This window comes from Artibeus jamaicensis, unplaced genomic scaffold (assembly GCF_021234435.1).
Source record: "Artibeus jamaicensis isolate MK-2021 breed Jamaican fruit bat unplaced genomic scaffold, CSHL_Jam_final contig_415, whole genome shotgun sequence".
NCBI lineage: Eukaryota > Metazoa > Chordata > Mammalia > Chiroptera > Phyllostomidae > Artibeus > Artibeus jamaicensis.
In genome coordinates, this window is record NW_026521823.1 from 33792403 (window position 1) to 33816102 (window position 23700).

Consider the following 23700-nt stretch of genomic DNA (forward strand, 5'->3'; position numbering starts at 1 on the left):
AAATCAGTCTGGAGAAAGAACTGGCGGCTGTCAAGCCTGGCATTTCCAAATGCCCACTTCTCTTCCGTGGCACCCTCAGGAGGGAAGACACCATGAGGAGGGCTGACTACCCTGGGGGACAGGGACTCTGTGTGCACCTCCCAGAACAGTGAAAAACGTGGCTATGAACAGTAGGAAAGAAGCCCGCTGCCGTGGGCCACTCACAGCCCTGAAACTTGGCTCCTGGGTCTTCTTTCTCATCCGCACTGTAGTTTGCTGACTCCAGTTCTACCAAGAAAGAATGGGCTCGAGAGCTCCTGCCAGTGCCTTAAGAGGTCGAGTCAAAGAAATGTAGCTTCTTCTCCCTGCCACCACCAATGAACTGTGTGCCCTCCAAGAGTCCCCCAACCATCTTCCGCCACACATTCTTCAGCCTGAGAAAAGCCAAAAGAAATCATTCCTCTGTGCATGAATTTACACGCTAAAACTCCAAAATCTGCTGCTGTCGGACAGTCCTGAGAAACAAACTCGGCGTTTGAGAGAGCTGTGTCAACAACTGAGTCTTCACACGAATGCATTAGAACCGCGTGGTGTGTTATATTTTTCAAGCATTTTCATGTGCTTTCACTCAAAATGACAGCTTATGAAACAAATAATGTGCTGTTTTATGTACATACGAGTGTATGAAGTGTGTAAAGATCATGTCGCTGGGTGTCAGGCATGTTGCTGGTGTCCTGGGCCAGTCTCCGTCCGTGCCTTTGACCGTTCCGCAGTGCCTCACCTCCCTGAAGTGCCCAAGGCCATGCACAGCCCTCGCTGAGCAGTCTCCAAGAATTTATAGATTCCCTTAAAGCATGAAGTTGCAGCATGCTTTGAGCGATTCCACTTCCTAATAAGAAAAAATGGAAATGGAAAAAAGGAATTTACATTAAGAATGTTAGAAGGTTATACTTAAAACAGATGTTTTAAAATTGTGGTAAAATATATATTACTTAAAATTGACCACTTTTATCATCATCAAGTGTATAATTTGGTGGCATTAAGCCCATTCACCCATTCTACACCACCACCACCATCTATCCAATGAATTTTTTCATCTTCCTGAACTGAAACTCGCTGCCCATTCAATGCCACTGCTATCCTCCCTCCCTAGCCCTTGGCAACCAGCATTCTCCTGTCTGTCTTCATGAATCTGACTATTGCAGGTACCTCATAGAAGCAGAATCATACAGTAATTGTCCTTTTGTGACAGGCTTATTTCACTTAGCATGATATCTTTAAGGTTCACCCATGCAGTAGCATGTGCTGGAATTTCCTTCCTTTGTAAGGTGGAGCATACTGTCTGTATGTACCACATTTGGTTTCTCCATTCATTCATCAGTGAGCACTTGGGTTGCTTTGGCCTTCTGGCTGCTGTAAGTAAAGCTGATATGAACATGGGTATACAAATATCTGTTCAAGGACTTGCTTTCAATTCTTTTGGAATGATAATTCCAGAAGTGGATTTGCTGGATCCCATGGTAACTTCCAATTTCCATTTTTTGAGCTTCATACTGTTTTCCATGTCACCTGCATCATTTTACATACCCTCTAGCAATATACGAAGACTTCCAGCTTTTCCAGTTCTGTCAGTTTCAAGAGTATCGATGGCATTGCCATTGGTTAGAAATGCCTGCTGCAAGGCCTTGTCACATGTCACTCACAGCAAGTTCCACAGACATTTCCCCCACTGGGATCCAAATTTATAGCTGAGTTCCCTCTTGTGGTTCTTATTATGATCATTGCACTTTAGCAAGAAACCATCAGGGAGGGAACTTAGGAACAAAATGTATTGCTCACTGGTTGGGGGATGAATGGCCTGGGTTGAAAGAGAGAGAAAGCCTGGGGCTCTGCCTTTCTTAGGGTTCAAGAGTGGGGTGCTGGCAGTTTGGAGGGTTCACTCTTTATGGGCAAATTTAAAGCACGAGAGCTGAAATTAGAACATGGGAAAGGATGTAGGTGGCCCCGGAGTGGTCAGTTGTCTAGGTTACCCGGGGCTTCCTGAAGGGGGACATTCACAGATGAGGTAGCCCAGTTCCTGACCTGATTTTTCTGTTGGGGGCTGTGTCATACAGCTGTCCTTATTGTTCATCCAAGATGGATGTCCCTGGACATGGATGCTGTGGCAGTCAACACTTATGACAAGCAGGTACAGTATACTCCATGCCCTCACCAACACGTGTGACTTTACACTTTTAGTCTTTTTTTAAGACCCATCCAAATGGGTGTGAAGTAAAAACTTAGGTTTTAAGAAAGCTTCTGCAGGTGGCTATGCATACCATAGGTCCACAGTAGGTCCACAGTCCCTTGTTTGAGGTCCTCAGGACCATATGTGCCTCAGAATCCAGAATTTGTAGATTTTAGAAAATCATCCCAGTGCATGCATTTTTTAGAGAGTTCTCCCGGAAGAGTCTGGGGCTGGAACTCGAGATCAAACATGTTAAATGTCTGCAGCAAAATGTATGACTATTTACGCTACATGGGATAAAGGAGGACCCTCATTAGGCTTGGTTCAGATCAGATCAAAGATTGGTAACAAATGAATTGCCAAAAAAGAACTTTGGAGATTTTTTAATTTTGGAACTGCAGAGAAGGAATTTTGGACCTGTATTAATAGCACATCTACTTATATCAGTATAACGCTTAAATGTGCTGGAGGTGAATGAATCTATAAGCTTAGAATTCAAAATCGCTATAAAGACATGTATTGACCGGAGCTCATTTGTGGCAACACAGAATGGAAACTGCTTTCCGCCACCCTGGCGTGCGCCTGGAAGCAGGAGCAGCCAGAGGAAGTGACAGGCACTGGCAAACAAGGCCAGACCCCAGGAGCCTCACATCTCCCCAGTCCTGGCCCAGCTTCCACTGGGAATCTTGCTCACCCCACCGGCACTGCCCAGCTGACCTTTCCGACAAGTGCCTCGCTTCTCAGGCTTTCACACCCCTTTAGATCTTGAAGAGTTGTGGGTCCCTTTCCCTCCCTCAGCAACGTCATGCAGCAGAACAACTACCAGTATTCACGTGGTGATGAGGATACTGAATACTAATCAGTGAACAGGCCTCTCCTCCCAGCACATTCAGATAGCAACTGGGTCTTTCAGAAACATCAGCTCAACTGAAAGGAGTGGTGTTGGATGGCGGCAGTGGCAGTGGGACCCTTCTATAGGGACAAGTCTTTGTCTCTCAGGGTGCATGTCTCTCAGGTGACAAAGACTGTCAGCTCTGCCAGGGATGGTTCTAGCACAAAGCCTGCAGCCACCCACAAGGTAGACTGTGTGAGCCCCACTAAAGTCCCCTGGGGCTCTTCCACCCCAGTCTGCCATGATGTTCGGATGTGATCAAGGAAGCCTGCACCAACAATGTGAAATCACATGTCTTGGTCTGTTCTGGTGGCCACAGCAACACACCGCAGACGGAGGATCTCATAAGCAGAAATGTGCTTCCCACACTTCTGGAGGCTGGAAGTTCCAGACCAGTGCGGTCAGCTGAGGACGCTCTGCTGGGTCACAGGCTTGCTGTGTCCTCACGTGGCAGAAGGGGCACGGCCAGCTTTCTGGAGCCTCATTTGTGGGGGCACTAATCCCCATCATGAGAGCTCTGCTTGATCACCTCCCAAAGGACTCACCTCATAATATCATCACATCGGCACTAGATTTTCAACCTAGGAGTTGGATGGAAGCACAAACATTCAGACCACAGCAGATGTGAAGAAACAGAATTCTGCAGAACTGCCAGAGATTTCGTTTCTGTGCATGTGATTGCAAAATAGAAGTAACTGAAACGAGAAACCATATTTGACTGTTCAACGGTCCCACCCACTTGCCACAGCAGGAAACATCCACACACCATGACAACCCTATTGGTCCTTCTCCCCGCCCTGGGTAAATGTACATCCAGCTCGGGAGCTGAGCTTTCCGGAGTAAGGTTCCCCTTCCTTTCCATGTTTCCCAGAACCACGAGGGTACAAAAATAGAATGCTGTCATGCCAAAGAGCTGGTGCAAAGTCTAACAAAGGGAAGAGTAATATGAGCTCAAAGACACATCCAATCTTGCAGGATCTGATCATTTTAGAAAGGTAGCAAATGTGAGAGGCAACAAATCAATGGGCTCGTAAGTCCCGGTGCTAACCTGGGCTCCTGTTGATAGTTCAAGCTAAGCCCTGGCCATCCACAGATTTGACTGCAGGATGCTCAGTGCAGTGACAAAAATGGCCCTTTTCTTGTTCTACTGTGTTTTTCAGTTTCTGTTTCCACAGAGTCCCTGGAGTTACCCTTTGAATACACAGAAAGGAGAACAGGTTCTTGAGGACACAGGTGCATTGTTCCCTGTTTTTATCATAAGCGGCTGAGCGTCAGCAGGCACAGTTTGAGGCTGGGTGCATGTGGCAGTCTCTTATTGTTCCTGGATGCTCAGACTCCCGGGGGTACCATTCCCAGTGTAAGCAATAGCAGTCAGCGACTGATAAATGAGTCTCGGCCAGCCATGCAGAGCTCACGGCAGCTGGCAGAAACAAAGCTCTCCTCTGACTCAGCATAGGTCCACCCGCAGGAATCATTGTCCTAAATGTCCAGGGGCAGTGCCGGAACCGAGGGTCACCTTTCAGCCCCCTCTCAACTTCAGCACCAGCAGAGGCTGGCCTGAACTGGTGACTGTTTATTCCAGTGGATTTTAATAATTAGGGAGAGTTCATGGAACCCGGCAGATATAACTGGATGTCAGGTAGAGTCAATCCAATGTCACATTTCAGAAGCTATATCAGAAAGACAACCTCCGAATCCAACAAGAATTTCTTGAAATACCAGGTCTATTAAAAGGCAGCCCAGAAGTTCTCTGCTGCTAGAATAAAGAGATGATGTAGTTTCATGACTTTGTAAACATTTCAATTAGGACAATTTTTAAGGCAGTAAATATTGTGAGTTCGATAGCTGAAAAATGGCTTCAACATAAGTTACCCGGTGTGTCTCTATTTCTTGTTTTGGAGACTGGCAGGTAGCATCTTTTGTTTCTGGACTTTGAAACATTGCCGGCAGGAAAGGGAAGAATTTTAAGTGTAAGTGTAGAGTACACAAGTATGTAAACATGAAACACAAAATACGAGAAAGGGAGTGTTTTTCAGCTTTCAAGCAACAATAACAGAGGCAGTAACAACGGTAAGACTAGCAGTTAGGCAGGGCGGCCACCAGCCTGCCAGTTGTCTGAGCCGGTGTCACAGTTCCACATGATGCCCACTGGTCCGCCCTCCACCCTGGTCTGTGCCTGTAGGAGACCCCCACCACTGCGTCACCAGGGTCCCCTTGTCTGCTGGCGTCCACTTGCTTTTAACCAATGGGAGAAAGCAGCCAGAAGAAGGGGTGAGAGAGGTCAAGGTAGCATTCCTTGGGCTCCTTCCCCCATGATGAGTCTTGGTTTGGCCATGGCCTTGTTATTTGGCCCCTGTCTGTGATTTCAGTTCTTGTGCATTTGGAAACACCTCACCACTCTCCAGCCCCGTGGCTCTTCGACATCCTATGCTGGTTTCCTTCAACCCTGTCTATAGCTCTATAAATAGTCTCTTCTTTAAACTCTCTTTATTCCCTTTGAGTGCACCCCCATTTCTCACCAAAGTACTGACAAATATAGAGCCTTAGTAGGTATTAGAAAAACACACTCAGATGTGTACATGGGATTCATTATATTATTGTCTCTACTTTGGTATCTGCTAAAATTTTCTAAAATAAAAAGATTTTTAAAAAATTAAAAAATAAATGATGCCCTGTTGGTGACCGGTGCCCTATGGGGGCACAGCTTTGCAGGCGCAGGACTCGAGCTGGATTTTTAATGTCACCTCCCTCAGCAGGTGACTTCACGCTGTGCACAAGATGCCCAGCTGGACCTGGCAGCCCTACAAAAGGACAGGCAGATCCCTACAAACCGGAAAATATCTTCAGGAGGAACTGAGGGTTGACCTGGGTCTTCAAGATATTTGAGACTTAAATGAGAAAGTATGTTGTCGGCAAGGAAAAGATGACACAGGAACAGTCAAGTTTTGGGGGTATATGGGGAGCAGATTGTGTAAGGCAAGAAGGGTCCCTTGAAGGGACTATTGCAACATAAGATACTAGAGACGAGGTGGCAGAGGGGCTTCAACTGCCGAGGTAGAAAGTGCGGATCGTGGTGCAGTAGTTGGGCTCTGAAGCTCGCCTGCTGGGAGCCGTAGTCATCGCTGGTCGTCTATTAGCTCTGTGACTATACACAGTTACTTTTTCCTCGTTAAACCCCCATTTTCTACTTTACAAGATGAGGATAAAATAGTGCTACCTCCTAGATTTGCTGGCAGATTGAATGTTAAAATGCGCATCAAAGTACCTGGCACAGTACCTGCCTGTAGTAAGCTGTCGGTGCACATTAGACACATTCACCAAAGGTTTTGAAACAGAAGGAGGACGTGATGAAGGCAATATTCTATGAAGACGAATCAGACGTCAAGGGCAGAAGGCACTACAAAGGAAAGCCAGGGCAGGGAAGTCGGCTGGAGGCCTGCTGCCGCTGTCTGTAGTCCAGGGAGGCCCCGGGAACTGGGAGAGGAGAAGCGGGTGGGGGGAGCCTTGTGAGAAGAGAAGGAGGAAGGGAAGGCGACAGGTCAGGAGAGTAAGACGTCAGAAAGGGCTGCAAGGACTTTTCTGAGCAAGGCGGTCTTCCCCGGTATGGAACCGCCTAGGCAGCTTCAGCAGTTGCTGTTGAAGAACTGACCGTTTCGGCATTTTAGTACAAGTAAAAGAAGTATCAATATAAATTTGCCATCTTGATACAAATAAGAAAATTAAAGAACCATTAGATTTTTATCTTCAGTTTTGCACAATATGAAATTAGACCCAAAATTCTATTACTAAATAAAAACCCTAATGGACAGCTCAAGTATTCCAGCAATCTTTGGTGACTCCACAAACTTTCCAAGGATTATTTTTTTAATCTGGAAGGTTCTTCTGATGAAAATTTGAGGCAGGGCCTCTTCCACTGAGAAAGAGCATTCTTTATAAGATCATCTGTAATTTACAAGGTTAGTCGTTACTAGAGAAATGCACAGGAAAGTTGAGGAGGTGATCAAGTTCTTAAGTATCTAATAGACGGGACAGAGAGAAAAAGAGTAGTTAATTTTAAGTAATAATTTCTATGAGTCCTCAACTGGGCTTTCACTTGCAGACAAGCCAACCAAAGAAAACCACTGTGAAGCCACTGTGGCCACATCTCCCTCCGAGAATATTTCTTTCCCGTTTTCACTTTAGCCTTTTTTCCCAGGATCCAGCCCAGTCTGCAGCCGATGTTTCGGCTCATTGTTAGAAACAGCACAGCAGAACCCAGCGTCCAGGTCCCTCCTGCCTCACCCTCATCTGCTCTTTCCCTCTGTGCCCGGCAGATACTTGCCTGAGATCATGAACGATGGGCTGACCAACCAGATCAACAACCCAGAGGTGGATGTGGACATCACTCGACCCGACACCTTCATCCGGCAGCAGATCATGGCGCTCCGAGTGATGACCAACAAACTAAAGAACGCCTACAATGGCAACGACGTCAACTTCCAGGACACAAGTAAGAAAGCCTTTCCCAGGGACCTGCAGAGGGAATGGTGGTTATTGAAGAGTATACCGCCATTTCTCTTCAAGAGCAACGGGCCCCCTTTCATCAAAGCTGTTTATAGTCCATTGTACAGAAAGCTCTGATCCACAAAACGTAGGACACTACTAAAGTCATAGCTGGTCTTTCAGCTGTACCAAAGCTGAAAATGCCTTTCATCTGCCCAGTGATCCCTTAAAGATAAAGCAACAAAATAATGTTTTTACTTTCTCCTATCCCCATCAACATTTATGATTCTGTCCCCAAACCCTGGCCCCTTCTCCCACTTTCAACAGCCAGAAAAAATGTTCTAAGAATTGCTCAGACAAGGCTGAGCTAGAATCTCTGTTTTGTCACTCATGAGCTGGGGTCTTTAACAAATTATTTCTAGAGTCTCAGGTTCCTGCCCTATAGAATGAGAAGCAGCCCTGCCTAAGAGGTTGTGGGGAAGTGAATCATTAGAGGCCACATTTAAAAGAGCTAAGATAAGATCTCATGTGCTATGGATTCGACTACATTGGATGTCTCCTTATCCAGTCACACACATAAGGAACTGTGGACATTTGTATCTAACTATTGAGAGAAATAGTAAAATATAGATGCAGTATGATGCCCAACTACTGTATTAAATATCATAAAAGCATAAAAAGTGACTAGACATGTGATTAAGTGAACATTGACATGAAACTATTAAGGCAAGTTCTTTTTATTTTGCTTTGGTTGTTTGTGGTTTTTTAGTAAGTGCCCTTACAGAGAGAGTTCTCAGGAAAAGATTTCCTGAACATGAGGTGCAGAGTTACCAGTGATTCTACAGTTTGGCCACTGATATTCGAAAGATAAATCAGCAAAAGATGATGCTTGTGTGCTTGAATTAATGAGACAGAAAGCAGTCACAGATGGAAGACATTAAGTCATCTAAGTCTTAGCCATCATCCTCCTGAGTTGTCCCCTGCAGAAAATGTTTAGCACTTCATTGTATTTTAAATAACAAAAATTAGTTTTCTAAACACAGGATAATTGCCAACCTGATAGACTTCATTGCTCTAAAATTTCTCAGGCTCATCCCATTATTTCTCTCTCTTTACTAAGCCTCTCCGTTTCTCTTCAGGAGAAAATCTTACACAAGCTTTTAGCCTTTTCTGCTTCTCCCTTTCTCCTTGCTTGTCCTCACTCATCTCAATGTATCTGTTCTCTCTTCTCTAGCTAACCAAATGCTTCATTATCTGGATAATGACTGTTGGAATAAATTATTCAAGATGCATAACAATTAGTTGATGTTGGCCTTGCTTCTCCTCTCTGACCTGAGGAGGCTGTATACATGTCAATCTGCCATGCTTAGGGAATGTCCTTGAGGAGAGTGTCACTGCAAAAGGAAACAAAAGTCATCAACAGTTAAGACAGGGAGTCACACCCTGGCTGGTGTGGCTCAGTGGATTGAGCTCGGGCATGTGAAATAAAAGGTCACCGGTTCAATTCCCAGTGTAGGACTCATGCCAGCGTTGCGGGCCAGGTCCCCAGTTGCGGGCACACAAGAGGCAACCACCCACTGATGTTTCCCTCCCTTCCTTTCTCTCCTCCTTCCCCTCTCTCTAAAAATTAATAAACTATTTTAAAAGAGAGAGAGAGAGAGAAGGTCACTTAACTGTAGCCCCAGCACCAAATCTGACCCTTTATTTTAGGACACAAACCATTATGACATCTTCTGTCATCACCCTTCTTCCTTTTGACAGTTTAAAAAATCACCCCTGCACTTGTGATACCTTTTCAGAAAGAGGTGAAGCCATTACTTTTCTCATCTGAAATCTTGTCATTATTTGCTCACCACATTTTAATATTCTAAACCTCTTTAATCATATCTTTGTAAAGGTTATATTACTTCTCATTCATAATACTTGTGTTTAGAGTAGTCCCCTTAGCAAGTCTGATACCTCTAGCTTTAATTAATGGGCCTTTCCCCCTTGTAAAGGCCACTAAAGATAAATCAGAGAAAATGTTAAGAACCTGCTGTAGTGTAGTCAAGCAATCTTGCCTGCTTTAAGGGACATTCAGATGTCCCTTAAAAACAAATTGTGATGAGTCGTGCCTTTCTCATCCAGGAGACGTTACCTTAGCTTTACCTGTGCAGCATCAAACAGCTGAAATGGCACCGGACTTTCAGGAGCAGCTTAGCAATCCCATCACCACTAGCCACCAGCAAGGAGGAGTTGGGGCTAAGGGGTGGAATCACTGATCGTGTGGGGGGATAGCAAATGTCATTACCAGGTTTACAATGTCCTGAGTCCTCCCAGGAACACTGTCTCATGCAGACCCCTTAACAATTCTGCAAAAGAGGTTTATTCTCGTTTTTTAGAGAAGACACAGAGCCTCAGCAAGGCTAACTGTTTGACCCTAGATCACTTTGAGGAAATACGGCATGCTGAAACCTAGGCTGTCTTTGCGGCTGGCACCTTCCCCACCGCCACCATCAGGCATCATGGCAAGAGCTGGGGTTGGCGCTCGCACACATAGTATCAGGGTGTCTTCACACAGAGTCTGCCGAGTAAATCTTATTGTCCTTACTGCATGAGATGCCAGGACACTGGCAGAAGTCGGGTAAACTGCCAAAGGCACATTTATATGTTCAGCAAGTTATTTATTGAGCACTTGCTGTATGCCAGGGACCACTTAAAGGCCATGGGGATCAGAACTGAACAGTTACACAAAGTCTCTGCCCTCAACAAGTTTGCACCCTCATGGAAGGGGTTAACAGGAAACAGGACGACAAGCAGAAAACATACTTGCACACAGCAAGGAAGTGGATGCAGCCTGATCTGGACCCAGGTCTGAGACACAGGGTTCAGGAAACTGGAAGGAGCCCAGCGGGAAGACCTGAGAACAGAGCGGGCCCAGAGGCGTGCCGGGCAAGCCAGGAAGTGGCCGCTCTGAGATCACACGGCATTTGGGCCCTGAGGCGTTCCTTTCAAGAAGGAAACAGCAAACAGGTTTTGTAAAGGATCAGTTCTTAAATTACGTTCAGCTTTGAGGTCTGTACGTAAACCCGGGATGAAACCATGTGTACGTGAATGGCTGCATTTCCCCTGTAACTTTGTCTGTGGACACTGAACTGTAGATTCCACATGCATGCTTTTTACATACCACAAATATTACTTTTCATTTTTTCCCCCAAACGCTTGAAAACATAAAAACCACTGCTTGGGTTGTGGGTCGTGCAAAAACAAGCAGCAAGCCAGATCGGCTTGAAAACCGTGATTAATCAGCCCTGGTTTAAAGGGAGGGGCCAATTGAAACCAAGTCTAACCTTGCTCTCGGGAGAACAGAGGCGGGGGGGGGGGGGGGGGGAAGCAGTCAAAAGTAATGGTACGGCCTTCCACAGCTGTGTGCTGCTGCCCCTCTAATTTCCCACTCGCGGTGTCCATTTCCCTCCACTGTTCCTCCCCGACACTGTCGTGTTTTATGATTTTTTACTGTATTTTTCCCACTACCATTTAAGCCCCTTTACCTCCCTCCCCGCTGCAGTCACCACCCTATTCTCCATGCCCATGAGTCCTTTCCTTTTTGCTCCATCCCTCCACCCCTAACCTCTGCCCCGCCCCCATTGGCTGTCATCCCGCTCTCTCTCTGAGTCTGTCTCTGTTTTGTTTATTAGTTTAATCTGTTCATTATACTCCACATATGAGTGAAATCACATGGTATTTGTCTATCTCCGACTGGCTTATTTCACTTAGCATAATGTTCTCCAGGTCCATTCGTGCTGTCTCGAAGGGTAAAATTTTCTTTTTCATGGCCGAGTAGTATTCCATTGTGTAAATGTCCCACAGTTGTTCTATCCACTCATCTGCTGGTGGACACTTGGGCTGCTTCCATATCTTGGTGGCTGTAAATAAAGCTTCAATGAGCGTAGGGGTGCTATGTTCTTTCAAATTAGTGTTTGGGGTTCCTTTAAATATATACCCAGAAGTGGGATCACTGGGTCAAAAGGCAGATCCACTTTTAATTTTTAAGGTGTTTCCGTACTGCTTTCTACAGTAGCTGCACCAGTCTACATTCCCACCAACACTGCAAAACGGTTCCCCTTTTATGCTGCCTTACTTTAAAAAATCCTTCAGCCCTGACTGGTGTGGCTCTGTGGGTTGGGCATTGTCCCACAAAGCAAATGGTTGCTGGTTGGGTTACTGGTGAGCACACATGCCTGGTGTGTGGGCCAGGACCCCCAGCTGGGGCATGTGATGTTTCTCTCCCTCTCCCTCCCTTCCCCTGGCTCTGAAAAGAAATAAAATATTTTAAAATAAAATAGAATAAAAAACCCTTCCGAAATCATTTCTTAACAGCATGATAATCACTAAGAACAATGGCTCTGAGGTACAAAAAGAGCAAAGAATGGAATTTCTTAAAGTAATTTAAATATTGGCCACAATAAGAAATACATTTCCAAAGCCAACATGGTGGGTAGGGCTTTTCCTTAGGTCTGGAAGTCACGTGTTCCTTAGCTGGGTAACTGGAGATCAATGTGACTGTGTTTCCTACATCTATTTTCATGCCATCCACCTGCCCATCATAAAGCTGTCCATTAAAAAGCAAACCTGCTGCGGTCTGGTGCGGGGAGGCCTTCGGTGGGGAGATGGTCCCTCCCATGACCACGCCCAAACCTACTACGTGCCTCGCCTTTCCAGGTTGTGGTCTAACTTTCTTTGTCAATCTGCCCACCTCCAGGTGAGGAATCCAGCGGCTCTGGGAGTGGCAGTGGGTGCATGGATGACGTGTGTCCCACGGAGTTTGAGTTTGTCACCACGGAGGCCCCTGCAGTAGACCCCGACCGGAGAGAAGTAGACTCTTCTGCATCCCAGCTCGGCCCCTCCCTGCTCTCCACATTTCTGCTCTGCGTCGCCCTGGCGCTGCAGAGACTCTGCAGATAATCCTGGGTGTTTGCTCCGATGAAACTGCGTTTTAGCTCTTTGAACAGCCGACTCACTTCTTTTCTTACACCCTTGGACAATGGACCACGCCACAAACACTTACCGTTTCTATGAGAAGAGCAGTACTGCACTCTGCCTCGCTTTTGTTTTCCCAAAGAGTACCGGGTGCCAGACGGGACTGCGTCCTCTTTTCCTGCGCTCTCTGTGGGGACCTTGTTTATTCTAGAGAATTCTTACTCAAATCTTTCGTACCAGGAGATTTTCTTACCTTCATTTGCTTTGATGCTGCAGAAGTAAAGGAATCTCACGTTGTGAGTTTCTTTCTCCCCATTTGTAACAACTTTTAAAAAAATGAGAAGAAAATAATTTTCTTTGTAAAATCAGGCCAAACCCCAAGACAACTTGCATTTTCAACAAAGAAGCAAACAAGAGAGAAAAATAAAAGAGTTTTAACGCTGTAGGTCAGCATTGCCAGGCAACTCCCAGTGTACGCTTTTCTGTGACTAATCAATCAGGTTTAAAAAAAAAAATGGGATGGGGAGAAAGTTTGAAAATGTTTGTAGTGTAGTGAAAATACACTGTTGTCTTGGAGGTGTTGTCTTGCACTGTAACCACACAACACAAAACTGATTCAGAGGTACGGATACTAAATTTAGACTTTTATCTTCAATGTCACACAAAATGTTACTACAACTCAGCACCTCTCGCTCACCCTACCCAATTTCAGTTGCAGTAATAGTACCACGCTCCTTAATTCTCTTCACGTCTGTCCACTGGATCCAATTGGCAGAGATATTCCCCTTCATCTTCAGTTACTAGCGGACACCCCCATCAATTCATCCCCCTCCAGGGTCTGAATTGAGAATGATTGTCAACAACCCAATTGCTTTGCTTCCAGAAGGTTGCACATCAATTCAGTCTCTGCCCCTGTGCTCATTCCCCTCCCAAAGGAAGGGTTATTTTAATGAACTGATAAGCAATTAGATCCATCAGTGAGTTTTTACGTTTAGCTATAGCTTGGTATCATTTGGTTTCTGTATTACAAGGGCATTCTCTTAGAAAATAACTCACAACAGAAAAAGTCAAGACAAAAAATATATATATAGTATTGACATGGAGATTTCTTTCACTTTTTTAGTCTTAGTATGATCATCTATTTTTATATCTATATCTATATATATATATATATATAAAATCACAGATTTTAACTTCTTAATTCCAAGCTCAGGGTTGACACACCTTTGTAACGAAAATGTTTTGTCAACCAGCTCTTCTTGTTTTGCGCTGCTCAGAGAAGGGATACTTCAATGGTCTGTGAGCACCAAGAATCAAGAAAGAGATCTTTTTACGTATCTAACTGTCCATTTATTAAGAGTTTGCCAGGGCACACCCTTTTTGCATGAGCGTGCTTTGTCCTGGATGCTCCAGAACAGACCGAGCTCATGAAGAGGGCCATGGGCGTCTGGGACTTTACTGGTGATGAAAACTGTGTGCATAAAGAATGTGTTATCCACGCAAAACCATTGCTTTCACATACAACACCTTCAGCTTAGGATTCCTGCGTGGCACTTGGAGAAATGTCCTAATGCAAGCGGCCAACTCAGAGGCACAGCTTCCCCAATCCACCGTGCCTGCCAAAGCCAGGCCGTGCACTCCACCTGACAGAGAGGAGCAAAATAAACCAGGATGGGACTTTACGAATATGGTTGGCTGTCCATGTATTTCTCGGTTTTTATGATTCATCTGGGGTTGGGAGAAGTAGTGTTTTAAAACATCCTAGTACGCTAGTCACATTTTAATTAACCCATTGATGGTAATGACACGTAAATGGTATTTTTCAATCCCTCTTTTCATCAAAATTATAATTACTTATTGATTTAGTCATCCCATTAAAGTAGAATGTATGCGGCACAATAGGATCAAGTATAATTGAGCACTTTTGCAAAAACAAAGGATTTAGAAGCCTCTATTGCTATTGGGTATGCCTAATGAACTATAAAACATAGGATTCTGAGAGACTTTGTGATATCTTTGCACTTAAATCTTTATGAAATTAACACTTAGCTTAATTCAGCATTCCGTACATCTAGAAAAACATTTCGCTGCCAAACCCCAGCTTTCTTTCACCAATTACACACAAAGCATCTCTATGAAGGACCGATCATTTACGTTGCCCCTTGTGTCGTATGTTCAGAAATCAGGTTTGTCTTTCTCCAAATAATTAAGGTGCAATACAAATTAAATCAACCTTCATTGGCCAGAATGTTTGAGTAATAATTTGTTTTTGTGGCTTTAAACCCCAAATCTTTCCTTTGTAAAATGTGTCTGCATCGTCTTCTGTGAAATAGGTCAGAATGCCCCATTTTCCCTGTGCTCTCACCCCAGAATGGTTTTGTGCATGTGTGTGAACACACATTATATTAATGAATAAAAAAACAGCTTCTGTACATGCAAAACACACAGATGAGATATAAACACCTGCTTCACTGGTTTCAACACCTTAGTTATTAACAATATTCCTACTGGTTAGATAGAGTGATCCCTTTGAGCCAGGCAGAGCTGAAATGACTGTCAGTTAATGATGGCCCAGTATTAGCCACCTGCATGGATGTGGCCAAAATGTCACTCAAATTGTACTATCTGGATTTTATCATCATCCTAATATGTCATATGACTTTCAGGGTATTTTAACTTTTTTTTTTTTTGCTTTCTGACAATGAATTTAACCTACTTACCCTATTTTGGAATCACCTCGCCCCACTCCACCCCTGGCCAAATTAATCCCTCTCATTTCAGCATCATGATGGGAAGCAGGGAAGCTCCATTATTTTTCACAACCGACTTCTTTGCTTTTATGTTCCCTAAATTCTGTGATGACATCTTAACCCTGTTTCAGATAGAGAGGAATGGGCTCCCTGAAGTCGGACACTAGCAATTGTCGGGTGATGCTCACAACTGCAAACACTTAGCTTATTGAAGTGCCTCTATTTACATGTTTAGTTATAATATGTATTTTTCTAACAGAAATACACGTCTGTAATTGGTGTATATTATACTTTGTATGTGTTATAACAAAAGCTAAACAGGGGCTAAAGTCTTTAGCAGAGAAGGATGAATTCCGAATTCATGAAGGAGAGCTCTGCTTGTGGTTCTGTGTTGGACAGCCATGGCAACCTTCTGTCACCTCAACGAAGGTCAAGTTGGCACTTTGCTGATAGCCGTCCTAGAACAACGATAGCAATAGCGATCTGACTTCCCTTACAGCGGCTTATCCAGACACGTAGCTTCTGTTACCTGTTTTCATTGTAAGGAAGAGAAAATACTACTTTGTCTACACTGAAAAACACAATTACTCCTTGACACGTTGTATTAATTATAAAAGTAACATTCTATAACTCAAACACACTGAAAATATTATTGGATGCAGAACCCTGGTATTTAATTTATGTTCCCTGCTGCAGACCTTAGCCTGTTTTAATTCTTTAGCCATTACCTACATGTTTTGGCTACACACTGAACACCAACTAAAGTCCCCAAGGAGGAATAAAAACCTAGCAAATTCCTGAGTTGTGATTCTTTTGTTACTTCTATTTGCAAGGCTAATTGTCAAGTGGTTTAATTAAATGTGGAAGTGTTAGCAAATGCAAGTTTTGACAGAGCCAAAACTAGCAGAAACTCAAATTCATTTTCATTTACTCACAGTCACTCACAGACCTGAATTTTAACTTTAAAATGAGCAAACAAACCAAAAATGGCAGTTTGGCTTTGACAGCAGAAGAGTAAAGGAGACCATAACTTATAAATTTGCAATATGTTCCTCCTCAGCGGGGACATTAGCCAGTGTTTGGTTTCACGCCAAATTATACAAATAGAGTATTGATTGGTATGCATTCTGGAGCCTTGCTGGATCCTGGTTTGCTGCAACACGGGGACTCAGCCTAGCGTGGGGCCGTGTGAACCTCATTCAGAGCTGGAAAGTTGCTGGAATCCTTGACCTTGCCTTGCTAGGAGGTACTTCCATGAAAAGGAACCTAACAATGGTCTAGAAGTGAGGTCTCTGTGTCCATACGCATCATATATACGCAGGAAAAACGTGTGCACCGATAAAACCTACAATTTATGTGACTGTCCAATGAATATGATTTAGGTTAAGATTTTTCATTTCTGATTTGAATAGAAAATTGCTATTAATCTTGTATTAAAATAGTTTTTAAAAATCAACCGGTGCCCTTTCTGCATTTTCTTAATTATTGTCATAGTCACCACTTCAGAGCTTTTTCATTTTTTGTTTGGTTGAGACCTTTTAAGATGCTGTACTATGAAAAAAAAAAAGAAAAGAATAGAAAAAGACCCAGAGATTCCATCAGCACCTTCACCCAAGTACACCTGGCATTCGAAATCATGAGCATTTGAAACTTTAGGATATTTGGCACTTCCAGACATGTATGTATGAAAGATCCCGTATCTTTCTGCCCATGGATTTTGTTTCTTCTCTAAGATAAAATGTACTAGCTTAAGTACTGATGTCAAGACTTTATGAGGTCAGAAAATGACAGTGTGTGTGAAAGACCGGCAACATTGCTAAAGGTTCATTTAACAAGTATTCACTGAACTCCTGCTCTGTATGGAACCTGCTTGAGATGCTGAGCATTGGTTGTCCAAACCACCAGTTGGAAAGTTTTCATTCTTTCCTAAGTTCACCATAGTTATTGTAGATATGTTATGTGTTTCAAGAGGGTCTTTAAATAAAGGAACCCCTATCAATAAAGTTATCAAGAATACAATATTTAACTGTAAGCAATATTATAAGTTAGTTCACAATATGGCTACATTGATGTCTCTTGAGAAAAGTGATTTCTACAAAACAATTAATGAACTTGAGGGTGATTTCATCTACAAGTAGCATAGAGCAAATTCTATTTGGCAGTAAACTGAAAGCAATTTCATGGAAAGGGGGAACATCCAAATGGGTTTAAAAAACAAATAAAACCACAGATGCTTCTTTCAGGTAACAATATTTATTTTAATTTGCTCTTTGGATAAATGGGCTGAGATATAGTCAAAACATTCACAAAACTATGAAGGATGACCTTGATTTTTAAAGTACCAACGTGTCAAATAGAGTGTGGTTTCATGTCTTGAGGACTAAAAAGACAGAGCCACAAGTTTTTTTCTATTCAAATAGACATTCAGAGTTTACTTAGTATACGCATACACTTCCATTCCATAAACGCATTTGTTTGCTGATATACACGTGTGGCCGAATGTTTTGCTGGTTCACCGATGGAGCATGTACCACAAAGCAGGAGGAGCAGGGCGCCTGCCTTTGGAGCTCGATTAAGCAGCTCCTATACCTTGTACACCTTAAAACACAAAGCAGAGCAGGAAAATTGATATTTTACATTGTGAAAGCTCAAGTTTGAAGAGAAACAGAAAGGAAGCTAGCAAACTATATTCAGGGTAAATGGGAGAATATTTACCTTGAATAAAGCTGTCCTCCTTTCAAAAAGAACAAGTGTCTGTGGATTTTTAAATAAAAGAAGAGGCAGACCTAGGTAATAATAGTCATGTATTCTTTCAAAAGATACGTAATGAGCCATTACCACATGCCAAACACAGTCCTGGGCACCAGAGCAAGACACCGAGATGTCCTTTCTCAGACAACTATGTCCTGGTAGGTGAGAGACAGACAACATGAAGTAAATGATAAACAAACCGATTTTGTTAGAAAAAGTCAAGAACCGTATGGTTTCACTCATATGTGGGATATAAAACTGAAGGCAGCAAATGAACAAACAAACCAAAAAACAAAAAATCACAGATACCAATATGGTGCTTACCAGAGGGAAAGGGGGATGGGGAGGTAGTGAAGGGTGGAGGGGGTCAAGTGTATGGTGACAGCAGCAGATGTGACTTTGGGTGGTGGGCACACAGTGCAATGTACAGATCAGGTGTCAGAGAAAAATGTCCATTTGAAACCTACGCGATCCTAGTAACCAACGTCACCCCAATACATTCCATAAAAATAAAACAAGCTGATTTGAGTTGTGGAGGAACTGAGAGAGGAAGTAGGATAGTGACAAAGAAGGAGGCTCTTGAGTTTTGTTTGAATTCACTAGTTTATTTATTTTTCCATGCATTCGACAACTATTCCGAGAGCCAGTTTTAGAAGCTTCATTTTAGAAGACCCTGGGGATCCATAGAAGAACAAGACGTACAGTATCCCTGCTGCTTTCATTCTGGTGGTGGAGGCAGAAAATAAATAAGTAAATACATAAAGGAGATATTCATTGATTGTGCTAAATGAGTGCTGGGAGGAACGCCACCGGGGAGGCTGGGCAGGAACTCCTGAAAAGAGGCCACAGTTGATCCACGGTGGTTTGAAAGTGCATCTTAGAGTGAAGCCAAGCAGACTAATGACGGATTGGATTGGGGTGGAGGAAAACAGAGAGGACTCTGTATCACTCCCAGGTTAAGCGACTTGTCGGAAGTTACGGGGCTAGCGTGGGTGAGCCACGATTTCAATCCAGATGATGCATCTGCCTCGACAAGATTCGTGACCCAAGAGAGTCTCCCCGGGGAGCACCAGGCTGTGTTTCAAAGATGGGAGGGAGTCACGTGCAGTCCCAGGACAAGAGCATTTCTGGCAGAGAAGGATCGTATGCAAAGTCTCAGCTCAGGAATGTACTCCAGTGTGGCTGGGGACCAGGTGTGAGCTGTCGGTGATGGGAGGCGCTGGGAGGGCTAAACGGCGGCAGCTGTGAGAAGTTCAATGGCCAAAGCCACGGTCTTTGACCACCTGCTGACACCAAAACCGTAAGAGGCCATCCCTCTGTAGCAGCCCTACTGGTAACGCTCACTGGCATTTTAAACCACATTTTAACCCAAAACTACGCTAATATCTTTATGTACTTCATCTTTAGAGGATCTCTATGTTATAGGAATAATGCCCATTTCATACTAAGACAAAGCCCAGTGAGATTAATTAACTTGCTCAGTCACACAGGCGAGGCTGTGATATGAACTGAGATCTGTAGCAACTAAGCAGAAAAGTGGCAGTATATGAAGATAATTTTTGTCTTTCATCACAAACACAATTGAATTATCCAGGGGTGTTCTGAGCACTGGCACAAGTACATGAACAGGAATTCATGGATGTTTACTTCCACAGGAGGTATGTGTTAGAATTTTATTCCAAACCGTAGTGCCATTTAGCTGTTTTCTGTTTTATTTTTTTTCAAAGTTAAAGTTCTAAGTAAATAAACTAGTGATTCTGGGTTCTTGCATAGTTTTGAACTTACAGCCAGGGTGAACAGAAGTTGGATGCCTAGGATGGGGACACGTGTATCAAATCTGCTCTCCCCTTGTTTGTGTATTTGGTTTAAGCATCATATTCACAGAGAGCAAATCATTCACAGCCCTTAGCCCAACTCTCTGTGGCTCCTCCCACTCATTAGCCTTGTCTATAATTGATCTATTCAGGCGGTTGATCAGACCCGAAGCAGAAATCAAAACAATGGCACCAATGACCCTGGCCAGTGTGGCTCAGTTAGTTGTGACACCAAAAGGAAATGGATTAGATTCCTGGTCAGGGCACATGCCTGGGCTGTGAGTTCGGTCCCAGTTGGGGACGTGTATTAAGAGTCAGATGACCGATGTTTCTCTCTCACATCGATGTTTCTCTCCCTCTCCCTCTCCCTCTTCCTCCCTTCCTTCTTGCTAAAATCAATGAACATGTCCTCGTGACTGTGTTGTTGACTAGACAAGACCCATGACCTTGAAGACCCATCCAAATCGAAGTCCTGGGGGTGGTTTTCTCAGTTAAAAAGAAGATGGGAGAGCGAGACCAGCCCAAGAGCTCAGGCACAGGAACATAGTAACAGATGTTTCCAAGCCGAGTCTGGTAGAACGATATGCCCATTATCTTCTGATTCCTCGCTGGTCCTGAATCACACATTGTGAATTAGTGTATACGGAGTTCCTGCGTGTGAGCAATTACATTAAACCAAAGGCATTTCAAACTGCTTTATTAAAAGTTTTTAACTGACACAGTAATGTCTTTATTGGTTTTTATTTGTTGGAACCATTGTATACGAATTAGCATAGTAATGCTATTTTTATACGGGCAAAGATAAGCTCAGGTTCTGTGCATATTTTATTTTTAAGCTTGAAGGTGTTTTTTTTTATGGAAAAGGGGAAAATTTACATCAAGTGGTGTGTTATTAGACAGAGAGAATGAGCCATGAGAAATGTGCAGCTGAAATGGATTTCTCTGGGAAAAAATGAAAAAGACTCCCCCACCTTCAAAATCCTCCTTCCTCCAGAGCATTCCTGTGATGTCTGCTTCCCTGTGCCTCGTGAGGAGAGAGAGCAACGTGGGGTGGCGTGGAGGGGGTGAAATGAAGAAGGAATACAACGAAGAAAGAATAGAGACCCGGGGCCATTTGACACACGTGATGTTCCCTACCCTTAATCTGATCATTTCTGAACCTTCACTGGGAAAGTCTCCTCTCCAAGGAAAGACTCTTTACAGACAAGATGAAAAACTTAAAGAGAAATCACAAAGATTCCGAAAAGCGTAAGAAAAGGTGCTCAACATTCCTAGTCATCAGGAAAACGCAAAGCAAGATCACCTCTCACCCAGTGGGATGGCCACTACGGATAATAATAAAAATAATAATGCATTGGTGAGGATGAAGAGAAATTGGCACCGGTGCGCACTGTGAGAGAGAATGTGAAATAGTGCAGCCACTGTTGGAAGACAACACAGAGGCCCCTCAAAGACCTACACATGGAATTACCATATTATCCAGCAACGCACGCTTGCAGGTATATAGCCAAAAGAATTGAAAACAGAATCTTGAATAGATATCAGCACCTCCATATTCTTTGCAGGATTATTCACAGTTGTCAAGAGGTGGATGCTATCTAACTGTCCATCAACAGTTGAATGGGTAAAGAAAATAATCATATGGACATACAATAGAAAATTATTCAGCCTTTAAAAAGAAGGAGGCTCTGACTCATGATATAATATGGATGAGCCTTGAGGATAATATGCTAACTAAGGTAAGCCAGTATAAAAAGACCACAGTAGGAAGGAAGGGAGGGAGGAGAAAAGAAATGAAAACAAAAGAGAGGAGGGGAGGGGAGACAGGACCCTATTCTCAGAAAGTCCAGGGTCTAGTGTAATTGTGAGATACAGAACAAAATTATAAACAGCTGACTGTATAATTGCTGTGATAAGGGTTGTGATCGAAGCTTTACCAAGTACCCCAGGAATAAAAAAAGTGGCAAACAGGTGCTGTGGAAATAAAACTGGTCAAAAAATAGAAAACAAATAGAGTAATTATGTCACATTAAGTGAATAAATATTCTTCTTCACACACAAGGTATAAATTAGATGTCGGTGTGTCCCAGGTTGTCCAGCAGTCCCCCTTACGTCTGTCGTCCCCCTTATGTCTGTTGTCCCAGCGCAATTACTCATAGCACCCCTTTCATTCTCCGCCTTGAATGATGAATTATATGGCCACTGTAGCTATGAATAATGGCTATTCACATGATCAATTTGCACTCAAATGTATATGACATCTTATAATTTTTCAAAATACCCACCCAGCTGAAAGAACTACTGAGTAATGTAATTCATCACAAAAGTGCCTATTGAAATCCATCCTGCCTAATTGTTGTACTGAAAACATCTGTAATCATAATCAACAATCCAGAAAGAAGTGGAACATTGTCAAGTACACTACTCAATCCCGACGCAGAAATACCCAGCTCTAAACACTAGCCATTTTCATCTCAGAATGGACCACACTTGGAACTCGACCCTGGGTAACTGACCCCTCCTGCTTTTCAGCAATTTTTGCTGGATATGTCAGTGAACAAAACTGCAGACAGTTGATACCGCCCCAGAAGCTGTATTTTGATTCCATTTGCTGCTGTTGGACAGATGGGATTTGAGGCATGTGTTCTTAGTTTGCCAATCTTAGCAGTCCAAAAACAACTACAATCATTTTCTTTTGTTTTCTGAGTCACATGTGGGGTCAATCTCTTGACCACTATTGATAGGTTAGCCATCTATACAGGAGTTCTCAACCTTTCTCCTGCCCTAGCATGAAGGGCATGTGATGTTTGCATCAGATGACAGCTGTAGCTTCTTATGCATTAAATGTGAACCTGTCCCTTTTCCCTGCCACTCGAATGAGCATACAGGAATGCAAGGAGTCAATGGGTATAAAGTTGTCAGAGAGCTAATGATGAATTCACTCTAACTTATAGTCACTCACAAATTTTACTCATTCAATTGCTGCTTCTAACAAACCACTTTCTAATCAGTTCCTACAATGGATTTATAAAACTGTGTGCTGTTCTCCTTAACATCTGGGAGAATGTGTTCCAAAGAGAACAAAGTGTGTTATAAAAGTGCCACCTGCTGATACTGCAAGGGAGGAAAAAAGTTTTCTCTAGCCTTCTAGGTTCCTCTGGCTGGTCTAATAATTAAATTGACATAAGGCAGATTAACAGGAGGAGAACAAATTTAATCATGTATATACAGGAGCCCCACAAAGACAATGAGATTCCAGAATAAGTTGGGCAATTGAGGCTCATGTACCATCTTGAGCTCAGGAATGGGATGGGCCTGGAGTTTCAAAGGGAAAAAGGGTGATTTCCAGCACAGAAGACGAGCGGTTGCTTGACAATTAGACATCTGCCTTGTCATACCGACAGGTCATTCAGATAAAAAGTTGTCTCGGGTGATAGTTCTCTTCCCGGGCCAGACCCCCTATCTAAATTCTCTGAGGTAATTAGGAAGAAGAGAAAGTCTTTTTTGAGTCTTCTGGGTCTTGATTGCCCTCAGTTCAAAATAGCCCATGTGCCAAAGTGGTGGATTTTAGGGAGACTCAATTTGTACTCCTTCAATACTCAACATATAATATGATGCTTCTTAGATGGAAGGTCACCGACAGAGAGACGCTTACTCCCTCCTTGTAAGTCACTCAGCCCTTGCAGTGTATGTACTTCAGACTCCTTTTAGCAGGAGCACGTACTTCTAAAGATGTTCTATAAGGGTGTTAGTACGCATGTGGCGATTTGCATAGTCTACAGAATAGAGATGAAGGTTCCTTCTGGAATTAAAAATATTCTACAAGGCTTGTAAAATCTAGCAAGT

At 43.4% G+C, this 23700-nt stretch overlaps 1 protein-coding gene across 2 annotated transcripts in view; it reads left to right on the top strand.

Annotated features, from left to right (window-relative positions):
- Positions 1–16086, top strand: part of GPC6 (glypican 6) — a 1002313-nt gene extending 986227 nt beyond the window's left edge. For both annotated transcript variants that reach the window (XM_037132471.2, XM_037132472.2), the window contains exons 8-9: positions 7412–7587; positions 12322–16086. In XM_037132471.2, coding sequence (XP_036988366.1) covers positions 7412–7587; positions 12322–12524 — 379 coding nt within the window. In that variant the 3' untranslated portion in view covers positions 12525–16086. The remainder of the gene's footprint in view (positions 1–7411; positions 7588–12321) is intronic.
- The last annotated feature ends 7614 nt before the right edge of the window (positions 16087–23700 follow it).